This window comes from Dipodomys merriami, unplaced genomic scaffold, assembly GCF_024711535.1.
Source record: "Dipodomys merriami isolate MVZ:Mamm:240054 unplaced genomic scaffold, mDipMer1.0.p SCAF_18, whole genome shotgun sequence".
In the NCBI taxonomy this organism is placed as follows: Eukaryota; Metazoa; Chordata; class Mammalia; order Rodentia; family Heteromyidae; genus Dipodomys; species Dipodomys merriami.
The window spans coordinates 30162645-30186596 of record NW_027203159.1 but is presented as its reverse complement, the minus strand read 5'-3'; the positions used below and the strand labels follow the sequence as shown (position 1 = coordinate 30186596).

The 23952-nt window shown below is 41.3% G+C and overlaps 1 protein-coding gene across 1 annotated transcript in view; it reads left to right on the top strand.

The window, feature by feature from the left end:
- LOC138830002 (DENN domain-containing protein 5B-like) overlaps positions 1-23952 on the top strand; it is a 102291-nt gene that overhangs the window by 5503 nt on the left and 72836 nt on the right. The window contains exons 2-4 of the mRNA XM_070026478.1: positions 48-113; positions 3146-3255; positions 17086-17752. Coding sequence (XP_069882579.1) covers positions 48-113; positions 3146-3255; positions 17086-17752 — 843 coding nt within the window. The remainder of the gene's footprint in view (positions 1-47; positions 114-3145; positions 3256-17085; positions 17753-23952) is intronic.

Here is a 23952-nt window from a genome sequence, read left to right as displayed (position 1 = left end):
TTTGTTTCTTTGTTCATAAAGCTTTTTGTTTCTGTTACATCATGTAGTTTTGTACCAATGGCTAGAAGCCGATCGCCATGGCAAGAGCCAAGATGCTGCAAATACGACTTCAGGTAAAAATAAGTTAGAAAAGAACTAGTACTAGAAGTCATTATTATCTTCATTCACTCCATACCAGTTTAGAAATGTTGCTTTATTCTGTTTTGCTTGGACAAACCTACAGTTACTTATTCTGTTCTGTTATCTGCACCCTAATTTGCATAAAGACCTCATTTGCTTCCAAGCTTGAAAAAATATATTCGCTAGGCTTTCAGCTGTCTTGACATATGTTTCCTACTTTCTTAGGATGAAGGTTTTAATCTGTAGGTTATGATTATAGGTTACCCAGCAGGATTTATGTTTATGTCTAATTTACAGCAAGGATATTAATTAAGGAGCTAATTTTTTGGCAGTGTAGAGACTTGAACCCAGGGCCTCACAAGGATATTAAGATTGGTACAAGTTTGTTTGGTCCTTGTTTGTTTCAGGACAGTATCTAAAATTTCAATAAGGAATGTTGTATAATTTCTACTTCTGGAAATTTAAATTCCCAAATATAGTCATTTTTCTTGCTTACTCCTGGCAGTAAATTTTAAGCTACAATTTTATAAACCTAGCATTCAACATGGAAGTAGGTTGTTCCTCTCTAGCTTTGCCTAAAAGACATCTCCATGACTCTTTGCTAGCTGGTACTAGCCCTTATTGAGGATTGAGCTGTATTACTCAGTCCTTACCAGTGATAGCAGAATTCATAAGTATAGATTCTTAATTTCCTTCAAAGTATTATTTGTCAAGACAGCTGAATATGTAACAATGATCTTTCCTTGTGCTCCCTTTTTTAAGTATGAGAGATGGTGGTGGTACTGGTGCTGCTTGCTGCTGCTGGAGTTGGTGATGGTGGTGGTTTATTTCTCTTGTTGGTATTTTGTAGGCTTTCTGGTTTTGTGAGATTCTTTCTGGAGGTAATTTCCTTTTTTCTCTCTTATTGATTCATTGTGCTTCAAAAAGGTATGATGTTCCTTATGTAACAGAACAATTACAGTGACAATGAAACTGTCATGCTTTCTTTATTTTCTCTTCTGTCCCATTCATTCCTTGACATATAAGTGAAGATAATGTTACTATTTTAAATCAGACAGGCAAAAACTCATTGAAAGGTAAGTGTTATAAGGATTCATAACCTAGGTTGGTGTCAGTTATGACCTGCTTCTATTGTGTTTAGTATTTTTCTTCTATTTATGGATGATAAGAAGCATTTTCTGTCATTAGTGGTGTGTGTAGGACAAGGCTTCCAAAAATATGCAGACTGCCTGCACACTCAGAACCAGGAGATTGTTTTTTTCTTTTTTTTTTTTTTCCCCGTGAACTCACAGTGAGTAGAATGTAACCTTTTTTTTTTTTTTCTTACAAATAATCTAACCTTCTTAGTGTTATGGGAAAATCTAGCATAAGCCTGGGGATGTCATTTATCCACAAGTCCACAGCGCTAAACTGTCTCTGTCCTCAGCCACACTGTTTCCCATTTATCCACTGACCTTTTGATGTTCACGGAACCTAAGACCTACTGCAAAAAGTGGTACCCTCTCCTTAGGAATGCTGCCGGCACTTTCTCTTATGGAAGTAAAAGCTTTCAAGTCTTAAAAAAATGGGACTGTGCAGTAAAAAAGATAGAGCAATGATGTATGTGGTCCTTGGTTAAATGAAACAGAAAAATCTCAAGGAAAATGATCACTAGCCACAGATTTCCATTAGAAGCAGTAGTTTCTTTACCTTAGCAAATAAATTTAAATTATGTGTCCTTATTTTTTTTTAATCTTCTATTTCATACTGCAGTCTCCAACAAGATTTTCAAGTGTGACTTTTCCCTCCTGTTATCTGTTAAGTTTTGCACTCACTTAAAGGTGTGTTAGTATCTGTCTTCATATTTTTCCCAAAATGGAAACTGAGTTTAACAAGATGTCAGCATATCACTTACAAGTTAGATTGCTTTGCGGTGTTCTTAATTGTGCAAGTACTGGTAAATTACATTTATATTTTGCTATAAATTAGTAGTTTACACTTTATTCCAATTTAGAAAAATAGAAAAATGCAGGACACAGATTGAAATTACTTCAAGGTCTTCCAATTCCTTGATCTCAGCTTTTTTTTTTTTTTTTTTGGTCAGTCATGAGGCTTGAACTCTGGGCCTGGGTGCTGCCCCTCAGCTCTTCAGCTCAAGGCAAGCACTCTATCACTTGAGCAACAGTGTCACTTCTGGTCTTCTGGTGGTTAATTGGGGATAAGAGTGTCACAAACTTTCCTACCTGGGCTGGCTTTGAACTGTGATCCTCAGATCTCAGCCTCCTGAGTAGTTAGGATTATAGGTGTGAGCCATTGGTGCCTGCCCTCAACTTTTTGACATTAGAAATTTAAGATCATCCACATGAAAATGTTTTCTGAAACTGAGGCATTTAGAAATAACAGAATAATGGAATTCATTTGACTAAGAAGATAAAGAACTGATCTGATAGCTGTTACTGAGTTTTCTTATGTAAAACAGTGTACATTTTTATCTTTTCAGAACTTTTGACAGATAATGAATTTGGTTAGCTCATTTCTTTTAGGAAGTTTATCTAATATATCTGTCTACTGGCAAACTCAGCAGTGATATTCATAATTTTGTCCCGTTACTGAGGAGCCTGGATATAAAGCCATATGTACCAGAGATTTTTGTTGTAACACAAATAAAATTGCCTTTTCTGTGACTGAAGCATTGGGTCTGTATATTAAACTTTATCAGCCTATGAAGAGGTTCCATCAATGTTTCTTTAGTGTATGTTAAAATGATTATGGTAATTACATGATCACAGTGACTATATTACCATGTTTTGATGTTTAATGTTGATTGTATAGCTAAAACTTAAAAACTCAGAGTATAAACTGTTAAGATTTCTTATTTTACTTCTTTTCTAGTTGTCCACTAGACAACTCTTAGCAGACTTAGAAACTTAATTTGCATTTCAGCAAATATATTTCTATAAATATATATCTATATACGCAAATAATTATAAAACAATGGAGATAGTACTGAGGAAGTCAGTTATTTATCAATTATTATTTGTTGTAGGTGAAAATTTTGACCAGAGTCCTTTGAGAAGAACATTCAAATCCAAAGTTTTGGCGCACTATCCTCAGAACATAGAATGGAACCCATTTGATCAAGATGCAGTAAACATGGTCTGTATTTATTTTTTTCTCCATTTTCTCTTTAGCCTTCCTTTTATTTTAAGATAGCAGTAGTTTGAATGACATTATTTCATTTCATTTCAATAATTGCATGAGAAATATACTATTATCCACATTTTACAGATGTAGAAACTGAAGTTCAGAGAAGTTAGGGTGCCCACCCAGGGTTCCCAATGGCTAATAGCAACGTCAAAGCCAATTATGTTTCCTACTCTTGAGCTGTCTTGTTGGCTTGTATTAATATAAAGAAGTATTGATAAACAGTGGTAGTACCTTGTGGGGTTACAGTTTGTACATTTCAAGGAACGATGCCCAGTGGGCCTGTAATTAATCTTCCTAGATACAGGAAGCTAGAAAGGAACATAAATGTGTCATTTAAGCCATAGTTGGAATTTGATTATAAGGAATCTGAATCCATGTACTTAGTTAACTACCAATAGCAATTAGAGAGATTTTTAGAAATGAAGCTCATTGTTTTCTGGTCACTTTAAGTGCTTAGAAGCCTTGATAATATTTTAGACTTCCATTGACTTTGTGCTTACTTAATTTAGGAAACCCCAGGATACAGATCAGAGATCTAGCATGGTAAACAAAGAAATGATTCATGGTAGACTAAACCCCTGGTACAGGCATAGTTCACTTTAAGAATTTTTATTTGTTTGTTTGTTTTGTTGGTCATGGGGCTTGAACTCTGGGTCATGCTGTCCTGAGCTTTTCAGCTAACCGCTAGCGCTCTATCACTTGAGCCACAGTGCCACTTCCGGTTTTCTGGTGGTTTATTGGAGATAAGAGTCTCATGGACTTTCCTGCCTGGGCGGGTTTTGAACCCTGATTCTCAGATCTCAGCCTCCTGAGTTGCTAGGATTATAGGGGTGAGCCATCAGCAACCGGCTTAAGAATTTTCAAGTTAGAACTGAAGACTCATTCTTGCAATACTCTAAGGAAAAGAAGTTAGTATTTATTGAAAGCCTGCTAGGTGTTTAAGCCTTGTTATTTTCACTTGCTCGTTTATATTGACCCAGTATGACTTTCGTTCAAGTTTCGTAGAGTAACATGTCCAGAATCACGTAGTGGGTATAAGAAGTAAATACAGATAGTTTTTACTTTCTTTTTTTTTCTTTTTTTTTTTTTTTGCTGGTCCTGGAGCTTGAACTCAGGGCCTGGGCACTGACTTTGAGCCTCTCTGGGCTCAAGTCTAGCACTGAGCCACAGCTCTACTTCTGGCTTTTCCTGCTTATGTGGTACTGAGGAATTGAACCCAGGGCTTCATGAATGCTAGGCAAGCACTCTACCACTAAGCCCATTCCAAGCCCTTTAAATAAAATTTAAATTTTTTTTATTTTATTGTAAAAAGTGATATACAGAGGGATTATACTTACATAAGTAATGAGTACTTTTCTTGTTGAAATGTTACCCCTCCCTTTTTTCCCCCACTTTTCCTCCCTCCTCACTTTTACTTTCTATCTTGATTTCTTTTTCCTACCTTCTTTGGTACCTCCTTAAAAGAAAGACTAAAGGGGCTGGGAAGTTGGCTCAGTGGTAGAGCGCTTGCCTTGCATGCCTGAGGCCCTGGGTTCGATTCCTCAGCACCACATAAGCAAAAAGAAAAAAGCCGGAAGTGGCGCTGTGGCTCAAGTGGTAGAGCACTGGCCTTGAGCTGAAGAGCTGAGGGACAGTGCTCAGGCCCAGAGTTCAGGCCCCACAACCGGACCAAAAAAAAAAAAAAAAAAGAAAGACTAAAAACTATGTTTTAGCCAGGCTCTGGTGGCTCACGCCTATAATCCTAGCTACTCAGGAGACTGAGATCTGAGGATCACGGTTGGAAACCAGCCTGGGCAGGAAACTCCATGAGACTCTTTTTTTTTGGTCGGTCATGGGGCTTGAACTCTGGGCCTGGGCGCTGTCTCTCAGTTCAGTTCTTTAGCTCAAGGCGAGCGCTCTACCACTTGAGCTACAGCATCACTTCCGGTTTTCTGGTGGTTTATTGGAGATGGGAGTCTCACGGTCTCTCCTGCCCTGGTTGGCTTTGAACCTCGATCCTCAGATCTCAGCCTCCTGAGTAGCTAGGATTACAGGCGTGAGCCACCAGTGCCCAGCTCCATGAGACTCTTATCTCTAATGAATTACTCAAAAAGCCCAGAAGTAATGCTGTGGTTCAAGGGGTTAGAACATTAGTTTTGAGCACAAAGAGACTCAGAGACAGTGCCTAAGCCCCAAGTTCCTGCCCCAGGACTGACAAAAACAAAACTATGTATCTTAGTGATTTAATTTGCGTTAGAAATGATATTGGCCATACTGGCCCCTTAGTGATATTTCTGCATCATAACAAAACCTTTCCAGTTTGGGTTTGCTCTGTTCCAGCAAGCCATTAGCATATGCTTTTGGTAAAGACAGATGCCTAATGCAGTTGACTTTGATTTTTTTTTCTTTTTCCTGCAGGTCCTGGGGCATGAACTCAGGGCTTAGGTGCTGTCCCTGAGTTTTTGTTCTCAAGGCTAGGGCTCTACCAATTGAACCACAGCTCCATTTATGGCTTATTTGGTGCTTAGTTGGAGATAAGATTCCCATGGACTTTGTTGCCTGGGTTGGCTTTGAATCTCATCCTCTTGAGCAGCTAGGATTATAGGTATGAACCACTGGTGCCCAGCTTGACTTTGATTCTTTACAGAGCACAGTGTAGTCCCAAGTTTACATTTTGATAATACTGTGGATGTTTAAGATCATCTTTGATGAAGAGAGTACTATAGAAATTGAATAATGCACAACTCTAAAGTTATTTTTATGAGACTCACAGTCTAAACAAGTTTCTGAATAGTTAACCATCAGTAGTGATAAAAAGTAATCTGTCGCTGGGCGCTGGTGGCTCACGCCTGTAATCCTAGCTACTCAGGAGGCTGAGATCTGAGGATCGCGGTTCAAAGCCAGCCCGGGCAGGAAAGACCGTGAGACTCCTATCTCCAATAAACCACCAGAAAAACCGGAAGTGGCGCTGTAGCTCAAGTGGTAGAGCGCTCGCCTTGAGCTGAAGAGCTGAGGGACAGCGCCCAGGCCCAGAGTTCAAGCCCCACGACTGACCAAAAAAAAAAAAAAAAAGTAATCTGTCAGCTGCCCATGCCAGCAAAACATAAAGTGTTAGTGGTTCTAACCAAAGCACTGAAAACATGGTTAAGAATGTGAATAAATGATAAAACATGATCTTATATTAGTTAGATATTCAAAGTATAAATGATGTTGTGAAAAAACAGAATCATTTTTAAAACTATGTTCTTATTACAATATGATTTTGTAGTCCTTCAGAACAAAGTGTCAAAAACACTCATCATGTTTTCTTTTTTAATCATTTGAGTGAGCAGTAAGATACCCATAATATCTTTTGTCTCCGTATGCAAAACATTCATCTTTAAAGCAATTATCAGCTTCCTTGATTTGTCTTTGATTTTTTTTTTTTTTTGGCCTCTGCCACTTTTTTTTTTTTTTAATGCAAACAGCAGAAGTCTCCCTGGGAGGAATAGATATCAAGGCTGGGTTTTGGTTATTAAATACCACATGACATTTTGCTTTTTGCTGCAATTCTAAAAAGATTTACTATCATTCCTTGAAAATCTCCAAAAAAAAAATCCCATTTTACTAGTCTGAATTTGGGTTTTATATACTGCCCTTAATTTCCTCTTTGATTCATTAGTAAGTATTTTATGAGGCTATAATTTATTCTCATCTAAAGGTTAAAGCATTGTTTTGCCTTTAGCAAAATCCCACCCCCAAGGCATCACTTTAGAGTTACTCCTCTAACAAGCTACAGTGGTGCTTTGAATGATCATCATATAAATTAGATACCCGAAGCAATGGACTTGGTTAAATAAAACATTGCATTGCAAATGTAATAGAAAATAAATATGAGTGACAGGTGAAATTGTTACTGAATTCATTGCCCTTTTTAAAATCTCAATTGCTGATTGAGAGATTTTTTAATGAAAAATAAGGTGAAATAATCATGAAACATCACATACCCAAAATCCAGGACTAACCTGTGTAAACATTAACATGTTTATTTCAGATTAGTACCTTTAATCTTTTTTTTTCATTTTCTATTGGTATATATTAGCTGTACATGGGGAAATTTCATTTACACACATGTATACAGTATATTGCAATCAACTCCCCCATCACTCTCCCTTATCTCCTCACCCCTTCCTAATACAATTTCAACAAGGTTCATTGTTCTGTTTTCATATATGTGAACAATGTTTTCACTGTATTCATCCTCTTTAACCCCCATTAGCCGAGCCTCCTCTTTGTACTAGTATTTACTAGTATAGCAGACCCCTGTTTCTATTTCCTCTCTCCTCCAGCCCCCTATTGATCAACAGCTTCATTTAAGCACGTTTAATCCTAGAGGAAACAAAATCTGCAAAGCAGATCTGAAATTCTCCCATTTCCTCCCCCAGTCTCATTTTCAGATCTCTTAGAGATAATCTGATGTTGACATCCATAATTACCATACTTTATAATATTTGAATAGATAAATTTTAACCTTGCTGGGTGCTGTTGGTTCACACTTGTAATCCTGGCTACTCAGGAAGTAGAGACCTAAGGATCCTGGTTCAAAGCCAGCCTGGGCAGACAAATCTGAGAGACTTTTTTTGTGTGTGTGTGTCCGGTCATGGGCCTGAACTCTGGGCCTGGGCGCTGTCCCTCAGCTCTTCAGCTCAAGGCTAGTGCTCTACCACTTGAGCCATAGCGCCACTTCCCGCTTTTTTCTTTTTGCTTATGTGGTGCTGAGGAATCGAACCCAGGGCCTCATGCATGCAAGGCAAGCACTCTACCACTGAGCCACCTTCCCAGCCCCTAAGAGACTCTTTTTTGTTGTTGTTGTTGGTCATGGGGCTTGAACTCTGGGCCTGGGCACTGTCCCTCAGCTCTTTCGCTCAAGGCAAGCACTCTACCACTTGAGCCAGAGTGCCACTTCTGGTTTTCTGGTAGTTAATTGCAGATAAGAGTCTCACAGACTCTCCTTGATCTTCAGATCTCAGCGTCCTGAGTAGCTAGGATTACAGGTGTGAGCCACTGGCACCTGGTGCCTCTTATTTTTAACTAACCAGTAAAACACCAGAAATGGAACTGTAGCTCAAGTGGTAGCACTATCCTTCAGCAAAGAAGCTTAGAAACAATGCCTAGGTCCTGATTTCAAGTCCCACAATCAACACACCACCATCCCTCCCGCCTCCCCCCCCCAAAAAAAAATCCAGTGTAATAAAGCTGGGAACTGGTGGCTCATGCCTGTAGTCCTAGATGCTCAGGAGGCTGAGATCCGAAGATTGTGGTTCACAGCCAGCTTGTCAGGAAGTCTGTGAGACTCATATCCAATTCAGAAATCTGAAATCTGGAAGTAGAACTATGGCTCAAATGGTAGAGTGCTCAGGGACAACACCTGGGCTCTGAGTTCACCTCCAGAACTAGCACACACACACAAACACACACACAGTGTAATGATAAATTTACTGTTTACTTTGATCACAAAGAAAGTTGGAGTGGAATGAAAAACAAAGAGTGAAGGGTGAAAGGTCAGAGAAAACTATCAAGATCCCTCACTTTGCACACTCAGCAAGTACTTGAATTTGAAGTAGATAACCCCAAATTCTATTCATAGGTTTGACATTAGAAAGTAATCCCTTATTATGATTATGATTATTATTTATTTTTAGTAAGCCCTCATTTTGACCCAAGTGTAAGCTCTCATCTTAGAGTAAACTCAGAGTTGGGAATCTTCGACAACCATTACTGGAAAAGCAATCTCCTCTTCATATTACAGCTGAAATATTTCACTAACATCACCAACTCACATGTCCAAAACTCTTCCACACTGCTTTTTTTTGTTGGTCATGGGACTTGAACTCTGGGCCTGGATGATGTTCCTGAGCTCTTTCGCTCAAGGCTAGAGCTCTACTACTTTGAGCCCAGTGCCACTGCTGGCTTTCATTGGTTAATAGGAGATAAAAGTCTTATGGACTTTCCTACCCTGGCTGGCTTTGAACTGTCATCCTTAGATCTCAGTCTCCTGAATAGCTAGGATTACAGGCATGAGCTACCAGAGCCCAGTTACACTCCTTTCTATTAATCTTGTTTAGCAAATGATACAGCCAACTTCCTGAGTGCCTCAACCAGAAATCTATAAATTAGCCTTGAAAACTCACTCCCTTAATTAATCCCATCTGCAGACTATTTACTGTTTGCTTCCCTCTGTTTCTTCATACCCACCATGGTCCTAACCACCACAATCTCTTACCTGGACTGCTGCAGTTACTGTCTAACTGGCTTCTGCTCTTATTTGTCACACTGTCCCCTTGCTTATGCTGATCTACATCCCCTTTCCTCCCACATGCAACTCAGGGCCCTAGGCATTGTCCCTGGGCCTCTTTGTGCTTAAGGCTAGCCGCTCTACCACTTAAGCCACTGTGGGCTTTTTCTAGTAGTTTATTAGAGATAAGAGTCTCACAAGCTTTCCTAACCAGGCTGGATTCAAGCTGCAATCCTCAGCTCTCAGTATCCTGAATAGCTGGGATTATAGGCCTGAGCCACCAGTGCCCAGCTAGTGAATTCTTATCGAGCCTTAAGATTTTATTTTAAATAATTATCAATTTTGTGAGTTAACAATACCATGGTAAGAAAACCTTGATTTGTATCTCAGGTTTCTGAGAAGTAAAATGTCTTTTATTTCCCAGTAATTTATATAACTGTCTTTTTTTTTTTGTTTTTTTTTTTTTGTCGGTTATGGGGCCTGAACTCTGGTCCTGGGCACTGTCCCTCAGCTCTTCAGCTCAAGGCTAGCACTCTACCACTTGAGCAATAGTACCACTTCCGGCTTTTTCTGCTTATGGTGCTGAGGAATGGAACCCAGGGCCTCATGCATGCAAAGCAAGCACTCTACCACTGAGCCACCTTCCCAGCCTATATAACTGTCTTTTAAAAGTTAAAAATGGGGCTGGGAAGGTGGCTCAGTGGTAGAGTACTTGCCTTGCTTGCCTGAGGCCCTGGGTTCCATTCCTCAGTACCACATAAGCAAAAAGAAAAAAGCCGAAGTGGTGCTGCGGCTCAAGTGGTAGAGCCCTAGCCTTGAGCTGAAGAGCTGAGGGACAACGCCCAGGCCCAGAGTTCAGGCCCCACGACCGGACCCCCCCAAAAAAATAAAAATAAAAGTTAAAAATGAAATAGTATTTTCCAATTCATGGTTCCCAGATTACAAATATAATTTTTACTTTTTTATTTCTGGGAAAGAGCATTTAAGAAAAATTCTTACATCTGTTATCTGTGGCACAGGAAGTCTTCTCTTTTTGAGCACAACTTTTGGCAAGCCTTTTCTGTAAATGTTTGACTGTGTGCTCAAGAAAGCTACAAATCCTTAAGACTATTTGGATGCTTTTCAAAAACTATCATGAGCTGTAATTCTATGGTTTATGATATCTGGAAAGCCTGTCAATAAAATGAAATCTTTATTTCAGTGACTTTGGAGGTAACTGTATTTCTACATTGCCTAGTTGCAGAAAGAAAACTTTCTTGGTATACAAAGAGGCTGAATCAAGAGATGAATTAAGCTGGGCATGGGTAGTTCTTGCCTAATTTTAGCTACTCTAGAGGCTGAGATCTGAGAATCAAGATTCAAAGTTAGCCTGGGCAGGAAAGTTTGTGAAGCTCTTACTTCCAGTTAACCACCAAAAAGGAAATGGAGGGGTAACTCATAGTAAAACACTAGCCTTGAGTGGAAAAAGCCAAACATGAGTGTAGAGCCCTGAGTTCAAGCCTCAATATTTCTCTCCTCCTTACCAATAGTCACTTTCAAGAAATATTAAGTTTGGGAGGCTGGGAAGGTGGCTCACTGGTAGAGCGCTTGCCTCGCATGCATGAGGCCTGGGGTTCGATTCGTCAGCACCACATAAGCAAAAAGAAAAAAGGCAGAAGTGGTGCTGTGGCTCGAGTGGTAGAGCGCTAGCCTTGAGCTGAAGAGCTGAGGGACAGCGCCCAGGCCCAGAGTTCAGGCCCCACGACCAGACCCCCCCCAAAAAAAAATTAAATTTGGGAGTTGGCAGAATATATTTAAAATTGTGGAAGAATTTGTTTGGGAAATGAGCTTCATTAGCAAATAGAACCAGACTGTGGCTGTATCATTTGGTGATATGAGCTACAAAGACTAGGACTTTTATGGAAGAGCCTGGTCTGAAGTAGCTATATGTAGCATTTATGTTACCACTTGCCTTCATTCTCAGTGAGAATTTTGTTGCATTAATCCCTTCCCCCTCTTCTCCTCCTCCACCACCTCCTGGTCCTCCTCCTCTTCTTCTTGTTGTGCTGCTTGAACTCAGGTCTAGGGCACTGTCCCTGAGCTTTTTCACTTAAGGTGCTCATTCTACCACCTAAGTTATACCTCTAGTTCTACCTTCTTTTAGTGGTTAATTGGAGATAAGATTGACACAGAAGCTGGGAGCCAGTGGCTCATGCCTGTAATCCTAACTACTCAGGAGGCTAAGATCTATAGATCATGATTTGAAGCCAGCTGGAGCTGACAGTCCTTGTGAAAGCACTTTTAATCTCCAATTAACTACCAGAAAACCAGAAGTGGCACTGTAGCTCAAAGTGGTATAGCATTAGCCTTGAGAATAAAAGCTTAGGGAGAGCACCCAGACCTCAAGGTCAAGCCCATGACCGACCAAAAAAAAAAAGGTGTCAGGAATTTTTTCTTCCCTAGCCACCTGAGTAGCTAAGATTTTAGGCTTGTACCACCAGTGCCCAACATCTACCTAGCACCTTCATTTTACTAACTGCATGCACCATTGGGTTCCCATTTGAACTTAATTTTTACCTGATAATTCTCTTTTCTTACTGTTCCCCCCCCCCCCCCGCCCATAGAGGCCTGCACTTCCAACTGTCATTCTTTTTTTTTTTTTTTTTTAGGTAAGGAGTAGGTTTATTCATCATTCCGGCTGGCACCAGGCCATCTTGGTCCTCCACGCAGTGGGGAAAGGCCTGGGAAAGAGAGCTGGGAGAGAGAGAGAGAGAGCTGGGAAAGAGAGGAAAGAGAGAAAAGAGCTAGAAAAGAGTAGAGAGAGAGAGCAGAGAGAGGGCATCTTAGCCTGGGCTAGGCCTTATCCTAGGGTATGGGTGGACAAAGGTGTGGCCACATCAAATTCAGATGTGACCTCAGGGGATGCATATGTGACCTCTTCTAGGTGTCCCAGTTGCCTAGGTAACACAAGTACTGGGTGGAGACTTTGCTGTGAGGAGGGGTGGAGTCTGATAGCCATCCAGGAGCTGACCTTACATTCCAGCCTTTTAATAATCATGAAATTGGGCACGGATTCTCTCTGGTTACTTCCTGCTGACAAGGGGCGTCGACAATAGGGGTAAAAGGCTGGAACTTGGTCCCCTCCCAGAGAAGGCAGTGAACAGCAGCTGTCCCTTAATGGCATGAGTCCTTAGATGAAGTCTGGAGAAGTCTCATGAGCATTGAGGGGCTGGAAAAAAAAATACTAGAGAGCAAATAAATGGCAAGAGGAAGGACTTGGGGCTGAAAATGTTGGTAGAAATGTCCCTAGCTACTTCTGACATCTAGCAACTAGGTAGAGAAGTCAGATGACAAAGGCAAGAATATAAATTCCTGTTCAGTTAATAGGTAGACAGGTATAGACATTGGATGGGCAGGCTTCTTACTTCTACTGACCTCCCGGCTCTGGTTAATTTTGAAAAGGCAGGCACAAAGTAGCTGATGTGACAACTCCTCTTACTCCTCTCCATGTTCCCCTCTTCCCCAGACTGGCTAGTCTAGGTGCTCATTGCTGGGTATGTAAGGAGGTTTGAACTCAAGGCCTGGGCACTGTCCCTGAGCACTTCTGCTCAAGGCCAGCACTGAACCACTTTGAGTTATAGTACCACTTGCAGAGTTTGGCTGGTTAGAGATGAGAGTCTTGAGCCATGCTTCTAGCCAGGCTCTTTGCAGGTGAGCTGGGAGATTGGAGTCTTAGGGATTTTTCAGCCCTGGCTGGCTTTGAACTGAAATCTTTGCCACAAAAACCCTTTATTATTTCCAATTAAAGCAACAAGGAGATCAAGTAGAATAAGTAGAGCTTACCTGTTCCTTATCAAGAATTGCCAACAAATTTTCTGAAATGACAAAACTCATTAGATGTGATGAGAATTTTAGCACAGATATGCCCAGTATTTTAGAACCATGTAGTCAGTAGTACACAACACAAAACAAAAAAGGCAAAACTCAAAACCTAAAATTTTGACAACAATGTTTAGACATCTTTGCTAACAAAGCACATCACATGATTTGGCCTCAGTTACCAGGGCCTGTGAAAAGAGCAACTTGTTAGCAAGGCATCTTAGAATAGATGGATGGAGTAGTAAGTTTGGTGGAAGGTTAAGGGCCAGATGGGGCCAAACCCTTAACCCACCAAGATGTGGCCAAGATGGCGAATTTCTGAAAAAAATGCAAAGAAACCCTGAACAAATAGATCAAGCCTACATTGGCTAGCCTTTGAGAGGGAGCCTAGAGGGGGGTCCCAGGGACCCAGCCTGCATCACACTCTTCAGGGCACAAGCCAAAATATAGAAAAGAGAAAGGGAGAGATAGGGAAAGTTGGACATGAATGGCAGAGAGAGCAAAGAGAGCCCAAAAGTAAACAGACTTCTGACCATTTACCATTGCAGTAGCAAAAACTGTGCACATCTGAGACTGGCATAAAATTAGGCTCTCTGGCTTTCCAGGGAGCTCAGGAGGCATTTCAAAGGGGTTTCATGGCTCAGGCATGATTTGCAGCACCCCATTAAAAGAGTAGGAGAGTCAGTCTGGTGAGTAAAGGAGAGCTGACTAGGCAGAAGCAGCATCTCGACTTCCTCCAGAGCCCTCTAGAGAGAAATGGCCAAGCCCCCAAAGCCAAGCGTCCTCGGCTTCAGAGGTGACCGGCCTTTCAGCTAAAGGCCGTAGGAGCTCTCTGGCGTGGCGCCATGTCTGGACAGAGACTGAGCAACAGAGAACCATAGAAAGTAGTTTCACTCACCAGAGTAGAGAAGTGGTGTGTACATGGATGTGAAGCCCAGCAATGGTATCGAAGCGCTGTGTCCGCAGCAGACAGATGGGTTCGCAAAAGGCCATCAGAACTGTGGGTATTCCTCAGAGCAGAAAGGCAAAAACAAACAGAAAAAGAAAAAAGGAAAAAAAACAGAGAGGAATCCCAGCTATCCTGACTTTAAGCCCTTTATCCGAGTCATGGCACCATTTACGTTAGGTTTTTAAAAAGGTAGCCGAGTAAGAACTGCACCACGCATGTGGTATTCAGGTAAGGGGTAGTTTATTCATCGTTCCAGCTGGCATCAGGCCATCTTGGTCCTCCACACGGTGGGGAAAGGCCTGGGAAAGAGAGCTGGGAGAGCTGGGAAAGAGAGAGAGCTGGGAAAGAGAGGAAAGAGAGAAAAGAGCTAGAAAAGAGCAGAGAGCCCAACTGTCATTCTTAAAGCCTGGGAACTCCACAGAGGGTGGGACCAAGTCTTTCTCAGTTCTGTGTCTTGATCACAGGGCCTAGCTACTAAAGGCACTTAATAAACATTTACTCACACTTTGAGTGGAGGATCTATAACTTTAAAGATTAATTACATTTTCTTAGTAATGTGGAGACTTGGGAAAACTTGTAAGTTTTGCACCAGATTTGGTTATTAAATATAGAAAGTATTAGAAAAGTATAGGGTATGATAAAGTTATGTTTATGTAAAAAAGCATCTAGTAGAGGCTATGGCTTAAGTGGTAGAGTACAAGTGTGAGGCTCTGAGTTCAATCTCCAGCACCCTTCATTAATGAAAAAAATAAAAAAGGCATGTTAGAATACAAAAGTAGAGGAGGCTGGGAAGGTGGCTCAGTGGTAGAGTGCTTGCCTTGCATGCATGAGGCCCTGGGGTCGATTCCTCAGCACCATATAAGCAGAAAAAGCTGGAAGGTGGCACTGTGGCTCAAGTGGTAGAGTGCTAGCCTTGAGCTGAAGAGCTGTGGGACAGTGCCCAGGCCTAGAGTTCAGGCTCCACACCTGACCAAAAAAAAAAAAAAAAAGTAGAGATATATAAAAGCAAATCATAGTTTGTTAGAATTAAAAGTTCTGTTGTTCTTAGTATGTTTCAGATTTTCTATAATTTATTTAGAAGAGTTGAAGGAATTATAATTTCTCATGCATTTTAAGCATTTTATATATATCTCCTAGCTCCTTGGGTAATTTTGTTCCTGAGTTTGACTCAATCCTGGGTAGTTCCCAAGAAGGAGAGCATAATTTCCATTATAGTTAATCTAAAATATCTTGCTTCTGCTCTTCTTCAGTAAATCAAAGATTTTTATTTTAAAGTTTGTTTTTCTAAGACAGCAAAGATGAAACCAGTTGCCTTTCTTTTTAAATTCTTTTTCCGTTTTTCAAATAAGCTTTCAGCTATTTCCCATTTCCTCTGAAGCACCATCACAATTACAAAAAAATACACTTAATGATCTGTGTTCAAATTCTTGATGTAGCAACTCCTGAAGACAGAAGCTGAGGTCCAGAGCAATTACATGACCTGTTCCAGGTCACAAGCTTGATTAGAGGCTTAACTGAACCAAACCAAAGATCTCATTCTTAAACATTCCACACAGTAAATAGCTACACAGTAAATATTTTTTCCTTTTATGTATTTATATGTGTATTTCTTTAAAGAATATTTTTATGCATGTATAAAGCAAGACTTAATATTTGTGTGTGTGTGTGTGTGTGTGTGTGTGTGTGTGTGTGGGTTTGGGGGCCTGAACTCTGGGCCTGGGCGCTGTCCTTCAGCTCAAGGCTCACACTCTACCACTTGAGCCACAGCACCATTTCTGGCTTTTTCTGCTTATGTGGTACTGAGCAATTGAACCCAGGGCCTCATGCATGCAAGTCAAGCACTCTACCACAGAGCTACCTTCCCAGCCTCTCCCTTTTTTTGTTTTTATCTTCTCTTTTTTGGTACTGGGGATCAAACCCAGGGCATTGCACTTGCTAGGCAAACACTTTGCCACTGAGCTACATTCCAGCCCATGTATTTTCTTTTTACTTGAGCCATACCTTCACTTCTATCCTTTTTTTTTTTTTTGGTCAGTTGCGGGGCTTGAACTCTGGGCCTGGATGCTGCCCTTCAGCTCTTTAGCTCAAGGTTAGTGCTTTACCACTTGAGCCACTTCTGATTTTCTGGTAGTTTATTGGAGATAAGAGTTTCACAGGGACTGGGAAGGTGGCTCAGTGGTAGAGTACTTGCCTTGTGTACATGAGGCCCTGAGTTTGATTGCTCAGCACCATATAAGGAAAAAAAGCTGGAAGTGGTGCTGGCTCAAGTTGTAGAGTGCTAGCCTTGAGCTGAAGAGCTGAGCGACAACACCTAGGCCCAGAGTTCAGGCCCCACAACCAACCAAAAAAAAAAAAAAGTTTCACAGACTTTCCTGCCCAGGCTGGCTTTGAACTGCAATTCTCAGATCTTAGCCTCCTGAGTAGCTAGGCTTACAGGTGTGAGCCACCAGTGCCCAGCTCACTTCCAGCTTTGTACTGGTTAATTTCAAACAGGAACCTTATAGACTTTTCTATCTGGGCTGATTTTGAACCTAGATACTCAACTCTCAGCCTCCTGCTTAGCTAGGATTATAGATGTGAGCCACTAGCACCAGACTATAATGTGTTTGAACTGAAGTCTCCTGCAAAAGTCAAATCCCCTTAAATAAGTTGAATCCATTTTATTTTCTGAAGTTGCTTGTATGTTGCCTTCTGATGCCTTTCCTCCCTTCCTCCACAGTTGTGCATGCCGAAAAGTCTGTCTTTCAGAACACAGGCTGACAATAAAGACCCTCAGTTCCACTCATTTATAATCACCCGTGAAGATGGTTCTCGCACATATGGTTTTGTTCTCACTTTTTATGAAGAAGTAAGCAGCAAGCAGATCTGCACGGCCATGCAGACGCTCTACCAGATGCACCATGCCGAGCAGTACAGCGGCCTGTACACCTCGTCCTCCTGCAGCATGGACTCCCTGGCAAGCAGTATTGATGAGGGAGACACAACGTCCCTCCTGAAACTCCAGCGCTACAACTCCTATGATATCCACAGAGACACCCTTTATGTGTCCAAGAGCATATGCTTGATCACGCCACTGCCTTTCCTGCAGGCCTGCAAGAAATTCCTCATCCAGCTTTACAAGGCTGTGACTTCCCAGCAGCCCCCACCCTTGCCACTGGAGAGCTACATTCATAACATTCTCTATGAGGTCCCCCTTCCGCCACCAGGGAGATCCCTGAAGTTTTATGGTGTTTATGAACCTGTCATCTGTCAGCGGCCTGGGCCCAATGAACTCCCCCTCTCTGACCACCCTCTTCGAGAGGCCTTTGAACTCCTGGGATTAGAGAACTTAGTGCAGGTGTTTACCTGTGTACTTTTAGAAATGCAGATCCTTCTCTACTCACAAGGTAGGTGTCCTCAGCTGCTCTATTTCCTGGAGCTGCAGTCTTAGAATCTGACAATGCACTTTCAGGAGTCTCTTCTGGTTTAAAGAAAAAGAGCAGGCATGGTGGAGCCAAGTGGGCAGCATTGATTCTCTTTGAGGTAGCATTGCTGTGGAGAGAAACAGGAATATGCAGAACTTCCTCTTCTTAAACCAGGTGCCAGTGGCTTGCACCTGCAATCCTAGCTGAAATCTGAGTATCATAGTTTGAAGCCAGCCTGGGCAGTAAAATTCATGAGAAGCTTACCTCCAATCAGTCACCAAAAAGCTAGAAGTGAATGAATTCACACTTTATAGATCATGATAATGACAATTTGCCTTGTGAAGGTTAAATGTGTTTGTGACTTTAACTAAGTATCACTATCCCACAATACTGTGAAATTTATGTAATCATCTAATCTCAATTTTAAAAAGAGAAGGGATGGGTTAGGAGCAATGGGTGACAATGTTGTCAGGCACCTTGTACTCATATACCGTTTTGTAGAATGGGAACTTCTTTGTACACCTACTTAAAGATATAATAACAAAAGTAAAAAATTTTAAAAATAAAAAAATTTTAAATAAATTAATTTTAAATAAATCAATAATTTTTAAAAGAAATAAAATTTTATTTATTAAAATGATTTTAATAAGTAGAACAAATTTAAATTAAAAAAAAAACTTCCTCTTCTTAAGCCCGGTGCCAGTGGCTTGCACCTGCAATCCTAGCTGAAATCTGAGTATCATAGTTTGAAGCCAGCCTAGGCAGACTCTTACCTCTGATCAGTCACCAAAAAGCCAGAAGTAAAGCTGTGGTTCAAGTGGTAGAATACTAGCCTTGAGCAAAAAAGCTCAGGGACAGAGCCCAGGTCCTGAATTCAAGCCCCTGGACATTCTCTATCTTTCCCTCCCTCCCCCCCCCCGCCTCTTACTCTCTGTCTCTCTCTGTCTCTGTCTCTGTCTCTCTCTCTCTCTCACACACACACACACACAAACACACACGCACACACACACACCTCCTGTTCTTTAGAAATTACTAATTGTCCACATGGAAATGTAGCTGGCCTTGGACAGGCTAAGTGAGACTGTTTACTCTGCAGCCTGTTCCTGTAGTCAGCTCTGCCTGTTAGGTGCATTCCACGTGAATGTGCAGAAGGTAGGTGTGTGTGTATGACCCAGATGCCACTTTACAAGCTCTGCAGCAGTTCTGCATAGAGTTGTGTTGTATGTTTGGGGGAAAGGGGATACTTCAATACCAGAAGGAAGTTATCTCTGTGATACCTTCCTTCCTTCCTTTTTTTTTTTTTTCCCCCGTCAGTTGTGGGTCTTGAACTTTGGGCCTGGGCACTGACCCTCAGCTCTTTCAGCTCAAGGTGAGCGTTTTACCCCTTGAGTCACAGAGCTACTTTCAGTTTTCTGGCAGTTAATTGGAGATAAGAGTCTCACAGACGTTCCTGCCCGGGCTGGCTTTGAACCACAATCTTCAGGACTCAGCCTCCTGAGTAGCTAGGATTACAGATGTGAGCCACCGGCGCCCAGCCCATTTTCTACCTCTCTCTCTTTCTCTCTCATTTTCTCTACCTCTCTCTCCCCCCCTCTTTCTTTCTCTTCTCTCTCCTCTTTCTCTCTTTCTCTCTCCCCTTTTTTTGTTGGTCATGAGAGCTGAACTCTGGGCCTGGGCACTGTCCCTCAGTTCTTCAACTCAAGGGCTAGCCTCTACCACTTGAGCCACAGCGCCACTTCCTGCTTTTTTCTGCTTATGTGGTACTGAGGAATTGAACCCTGGGCCTCATGCATGCGAGGGAAGCACTCTACCACCATTGAGCCAACTTCCCAGCCCCTTTCTTTTTGGTGCAGGTACTAGGCTTGAATTCAGGGTCTTGCACTCTCACTTGCCTTTTTCACTCAAGACTGGTGCTCTGCCACTGGAGCCACACCTCTACTTCCTCTTTGTGATATATTTTATTCAAAGGTCTCCCAACCCACATTTAAGATACTATCAAACAGATTTATTTGACCAGTGCATTTATGAAAACTAAATGGGGAACCTAGACTAAGGTACCAGTTCATATCTGAATATGAATTCACAAATGAAACACAGATAATATATCTTAATGAATAGTGAATTGAAGGGAATTATAAATCAGAGCACTTGAATGCATTGGTGCTTTAAAAAAAACCAATGTGAGACAAACGTTTGGGTTAGTGTTCTTTTAACTATTTAGGCTGACAGAATTGTAGCAGTCTCCCAACTGCTGCCATCAAGCTTATTTTATCACCTCTCTTTTTTTTATTTTTCTATTTTAAATTGGAGGAAAAGCTGAGCCAAGTCAGCTATATTTGTACTTCCCCGTCTTGTGTGTATGTTGACACTATTTGTGTGTTGACAGCCCTTCACACGGTTGTTTTCCTTCAATTTGGCCTACATAATGTTCTTTGATAATGGGTTCCAGTTGTTAAGAAGTTCTCCACTAGCCAATCATAATTCTTCTTTTTCTTCTTTTTTTTCCTTCCCTTTCCTCTTGCTCTCACTTTCTTAGTGCTTATCATTACCTGTATATCACTAATTCTTTCTCGTTTTCCTTTTTTACCCTAAAGATGATAGTGTTGCAAAGTCATATAATGTCACTCTCAAACAAGTTTCAGATTTTTTATGTGTGTACAAGCTAGTATTGGGGTTCAAACTCAGGACTTCATGCTCTCCCTTAGCTTTTTTGCTCAAGGCTGGCACTCTACCACTTGAGCCACAGCTCCACAAAGGGCTTTTTGCAGGTTAATTGGAGTTGAGTCTTTCAGATTTGGGGCTGGGAAGGTGGCTCAGTGGTAGAGCGCTTGCCTTGCATGCATGAGGCCCTGGGTTCTATTCCTCAGCACCACATAAGCAAAAAGAAAAAAGCTGTAAGTGGTGCTGTGGCTCAAGTGGTAGAGCATTAGCCTTGAGCTGAAGGGCTGAGGGACAGCGCCCATGCCCAGAGTTCAGGCATCACTACCAGATCAAAAAAACAAAACAAAACAAAACCAAAGAGTCTTTCAGATTTGTCTGCTGAGACTAACTTTAAATTGTGATCCTCAGATCTCTTTCTCCTGAGTAGCTACGATTACAGGCATCTGGCTCTGGTAACAATTCTTGATTGAAGTCTCTACACTCTGTCATACTAACTAAACGGCAACTTACTTAGTTTTCCAAAGGATTAGTTTTCCGAGTTAAGTTATGTCTGTTGGGATAAGTTTATCTATCAACATCATTGATTTATTGTGCAGGTGTTAAGCAAGAAAATTTGTACAAATACTAAGTGTACACTTGGCACTGATAGGGCTGGGAAGGTGGCTCAGTGGTAGAGTGCTTGCCTTGCATGCATGAAGCCCTGGGTTCGATTCATCAGCACCACATAAGCAAAAAGAAAAAAGCTGGAAGTGGCGCTGTGGCTCAAGTGGTAGAGTGCTAGCCTTGAGCTGAAGAGCTGAGGGACAGTGCCCAGGCCCAGAGTTCAGGCCCCATGACCAGATCCCCCCCCCAAAAAAATTGGCACTGATAGCTGATGTTATTGTTATTATTAGCACTGTTAGTCCCATAGAATCCACTATACATCATGCTTAGATTGTGACAGCCTAACATACTACTATTTAAACTATAACTTTGTAAAATTAAATAGTCAAGGTATTTATTTAGGCTGATGCTGTAGCTCAGTGATAAGAGTGCTTGCTTAGCACTTATGAGGTCCCTGGGTTCCATCCCCTGTACTGGGCATTGGTTCCAGGATTAAGAAGCCAGTAAATGGGTGACGGGTGAGTGGAGAGCATCTCTCCAACATGTTTGAGGCCATGGGTTCCTTCTCCCACATTGCAAAAATCCCTAATAAACGTTCTTTCATACTGTGTGCCATACTTTATTTTTAGAAAGGAAAAAAAAAAGCTTCCCATTATCTCACTTCCTTTTTAAAAGAGAACTTCATGTCTCACTGCTTGTCTGCCCCGAGACCTCAGCTTTTTATTCTGTTTGAATAGCTTGTCCCATTTTGTTTAAGGAATCTGTTGAGAAGTGTTAGTTGATGATTATCTACCAATTAATTTTAGTTTCAAATGAAGAAGAGTGAATATTTATGAACATGATTTTGGTACTCTATTTTTTTGTTGTTGTTGCTAACTTAGTCAACTAAGAACAGAGTGAATTCTGAAATAATGGAAGTATATTTTTTTCAGTCTGTCATGGGACTTAAATTGGGCTTGGGCACTATCCCTGAGCTCTTCAGCTCAAGGCTTGTGCTCTACACATTTGAGCCACAGCGCCACTTCCCGTTTTCTGGTGGTTTATTGGAGGTAAGAGATTCACAGACTCTCCTGCCCAGGCTGATTTTGAACTGTAATCCTTAGGTCTCAGCCTCCTAAGTAGCTAGAATGACAGGCAGGAGCCATCAGCATCCGGCTTTTTTTTTTGGATACAGGATCTCACTGTGTTGCTAAGGCTGGATTCTTATCTTCCTGCCTTAACTTCCCAAGTAGCAGGGACTATAGTCATGCCCCATGGTGCCTGGCTCCTAGAACTAGATTTTTTTTCCTCTCAGTGTCATACAGTATAAAGAGCCCACAACAGTAAGTTTATAACCACTCTCGTTGAGAATTGTGCTACCAAAGTGAATTATTTAATCCCTTCACACGTGAGTTAGTGCTATTATCTGTATTTTATCAGGGAAGAAATTGAGGCTCGGGGAAGTTGGGTCTGCTCAGTCTTTGCCCAAATACTGAGCCTCCATAGTAGCTGTACTGGGACTGTACTTAACCTTTTCTTACCTGTCTCAATATTTATTTTTAAATCATTAACTCATTCTTCAGCTCTGTTAAGGAGGTATCATGCTAAATACTTGTGGAATATGAAATGAAACCTCTGGAAAAGGCCTCTTGCCTTAGAGAGATTTCATTTAGGTGAATGTGGTAAGAGAGTCATTACATTGATTTATTCTCTGGTGATCTCTTTCATCCTTCCTGATTCTGTAAGGGACATTTAAGAGCATACTTCATTTTTTATTCACTGATAAAACTTCCATAAAATTTAAAGATGTTCTGCACACTAAATAATTACCACGAAAACCCACCTGCATGAAGGGAGAAGGATTCCAGTGATAAAAATGTCCATTCAGACTGATTGGAAATTCTGGTCCATGACCTGTTGAAACAGATTCAGTCTATCATCTCAAGATATGCACACAGGCGTTACTTTACTGGTAATTAGCTAGAATCTGAAGTAGAAAATGTTCTCAGGAGGTGAAGGCTCTTTTCTGAGGACTCCCACCCCCAAATTTTTTAAAGGCACTTTGTTTTGCAGCCATGAAATCTATGAGCAGTAGCGTGGGAAGAGGGGAGTGTGACCCTCTTCAAAAGAACAGTAGAGGAATAAAAGATGGGGAATCTAAACACCAGTGTCTAACTTTTGATACCACTAATTAAAGCCTCTGGAACATTTCTGCTTACCTCCTTTAGCTGTTGACAAAGAAAATAAGCAGTTAGGGCTGCCTACGGCGCTCTGTGCCTTGCAGCACTCTGCTCTCTTCTCTTGTAAATGGTGTGTGGATTAACCTTGCCAGAGTCAAAGCTCTTTCTTGATAAATTGTTAGTTATGCCCAAGCAAATACCAAAAGTTGTTGATTCTGGAGTTTATAAATCATCAAAGCAAAACTAGTATGCTGATGACAGAATGTGGGATTCATATGAACTGCATTTTTAATGCAGTAGAATTTGACTAGCTTTGACCAGTATTTTAATGTTACTGGTAGGTGGTCTCTGAGGTGAAGATGGCAGATTATTGGTATGTTGAGCAAAGAATTGAACAAACAGACACAGAAGTAAAGTTGCAAAGCAAGGACTTTATAGAGGAAGCTAGAAGTGTAATGGCAATGATGGGCTCAAGCTAGGTGACATAAGAGCAAGCACATAGTTAAAAGCAGTTTTTTTAGGGTTCAGGTCATATGGGAGGAGTTCATGGTAATAATAGTGGGCTGAGCTTAGGAGAATGAGGGATCATGATTTGGAAGGGATCTGGGCATATCCAAAGATGCCATTCCAGGATTTTAAATATATGTATGAGATGCAGCCAACATGCATGACACCTTAAGTAGTCATTTGTTCTAAAAAGGTCATGCTCAGAACACATGAGTTTCTACTGCACATGTGCCTCAGTTAAATTAGACCTGA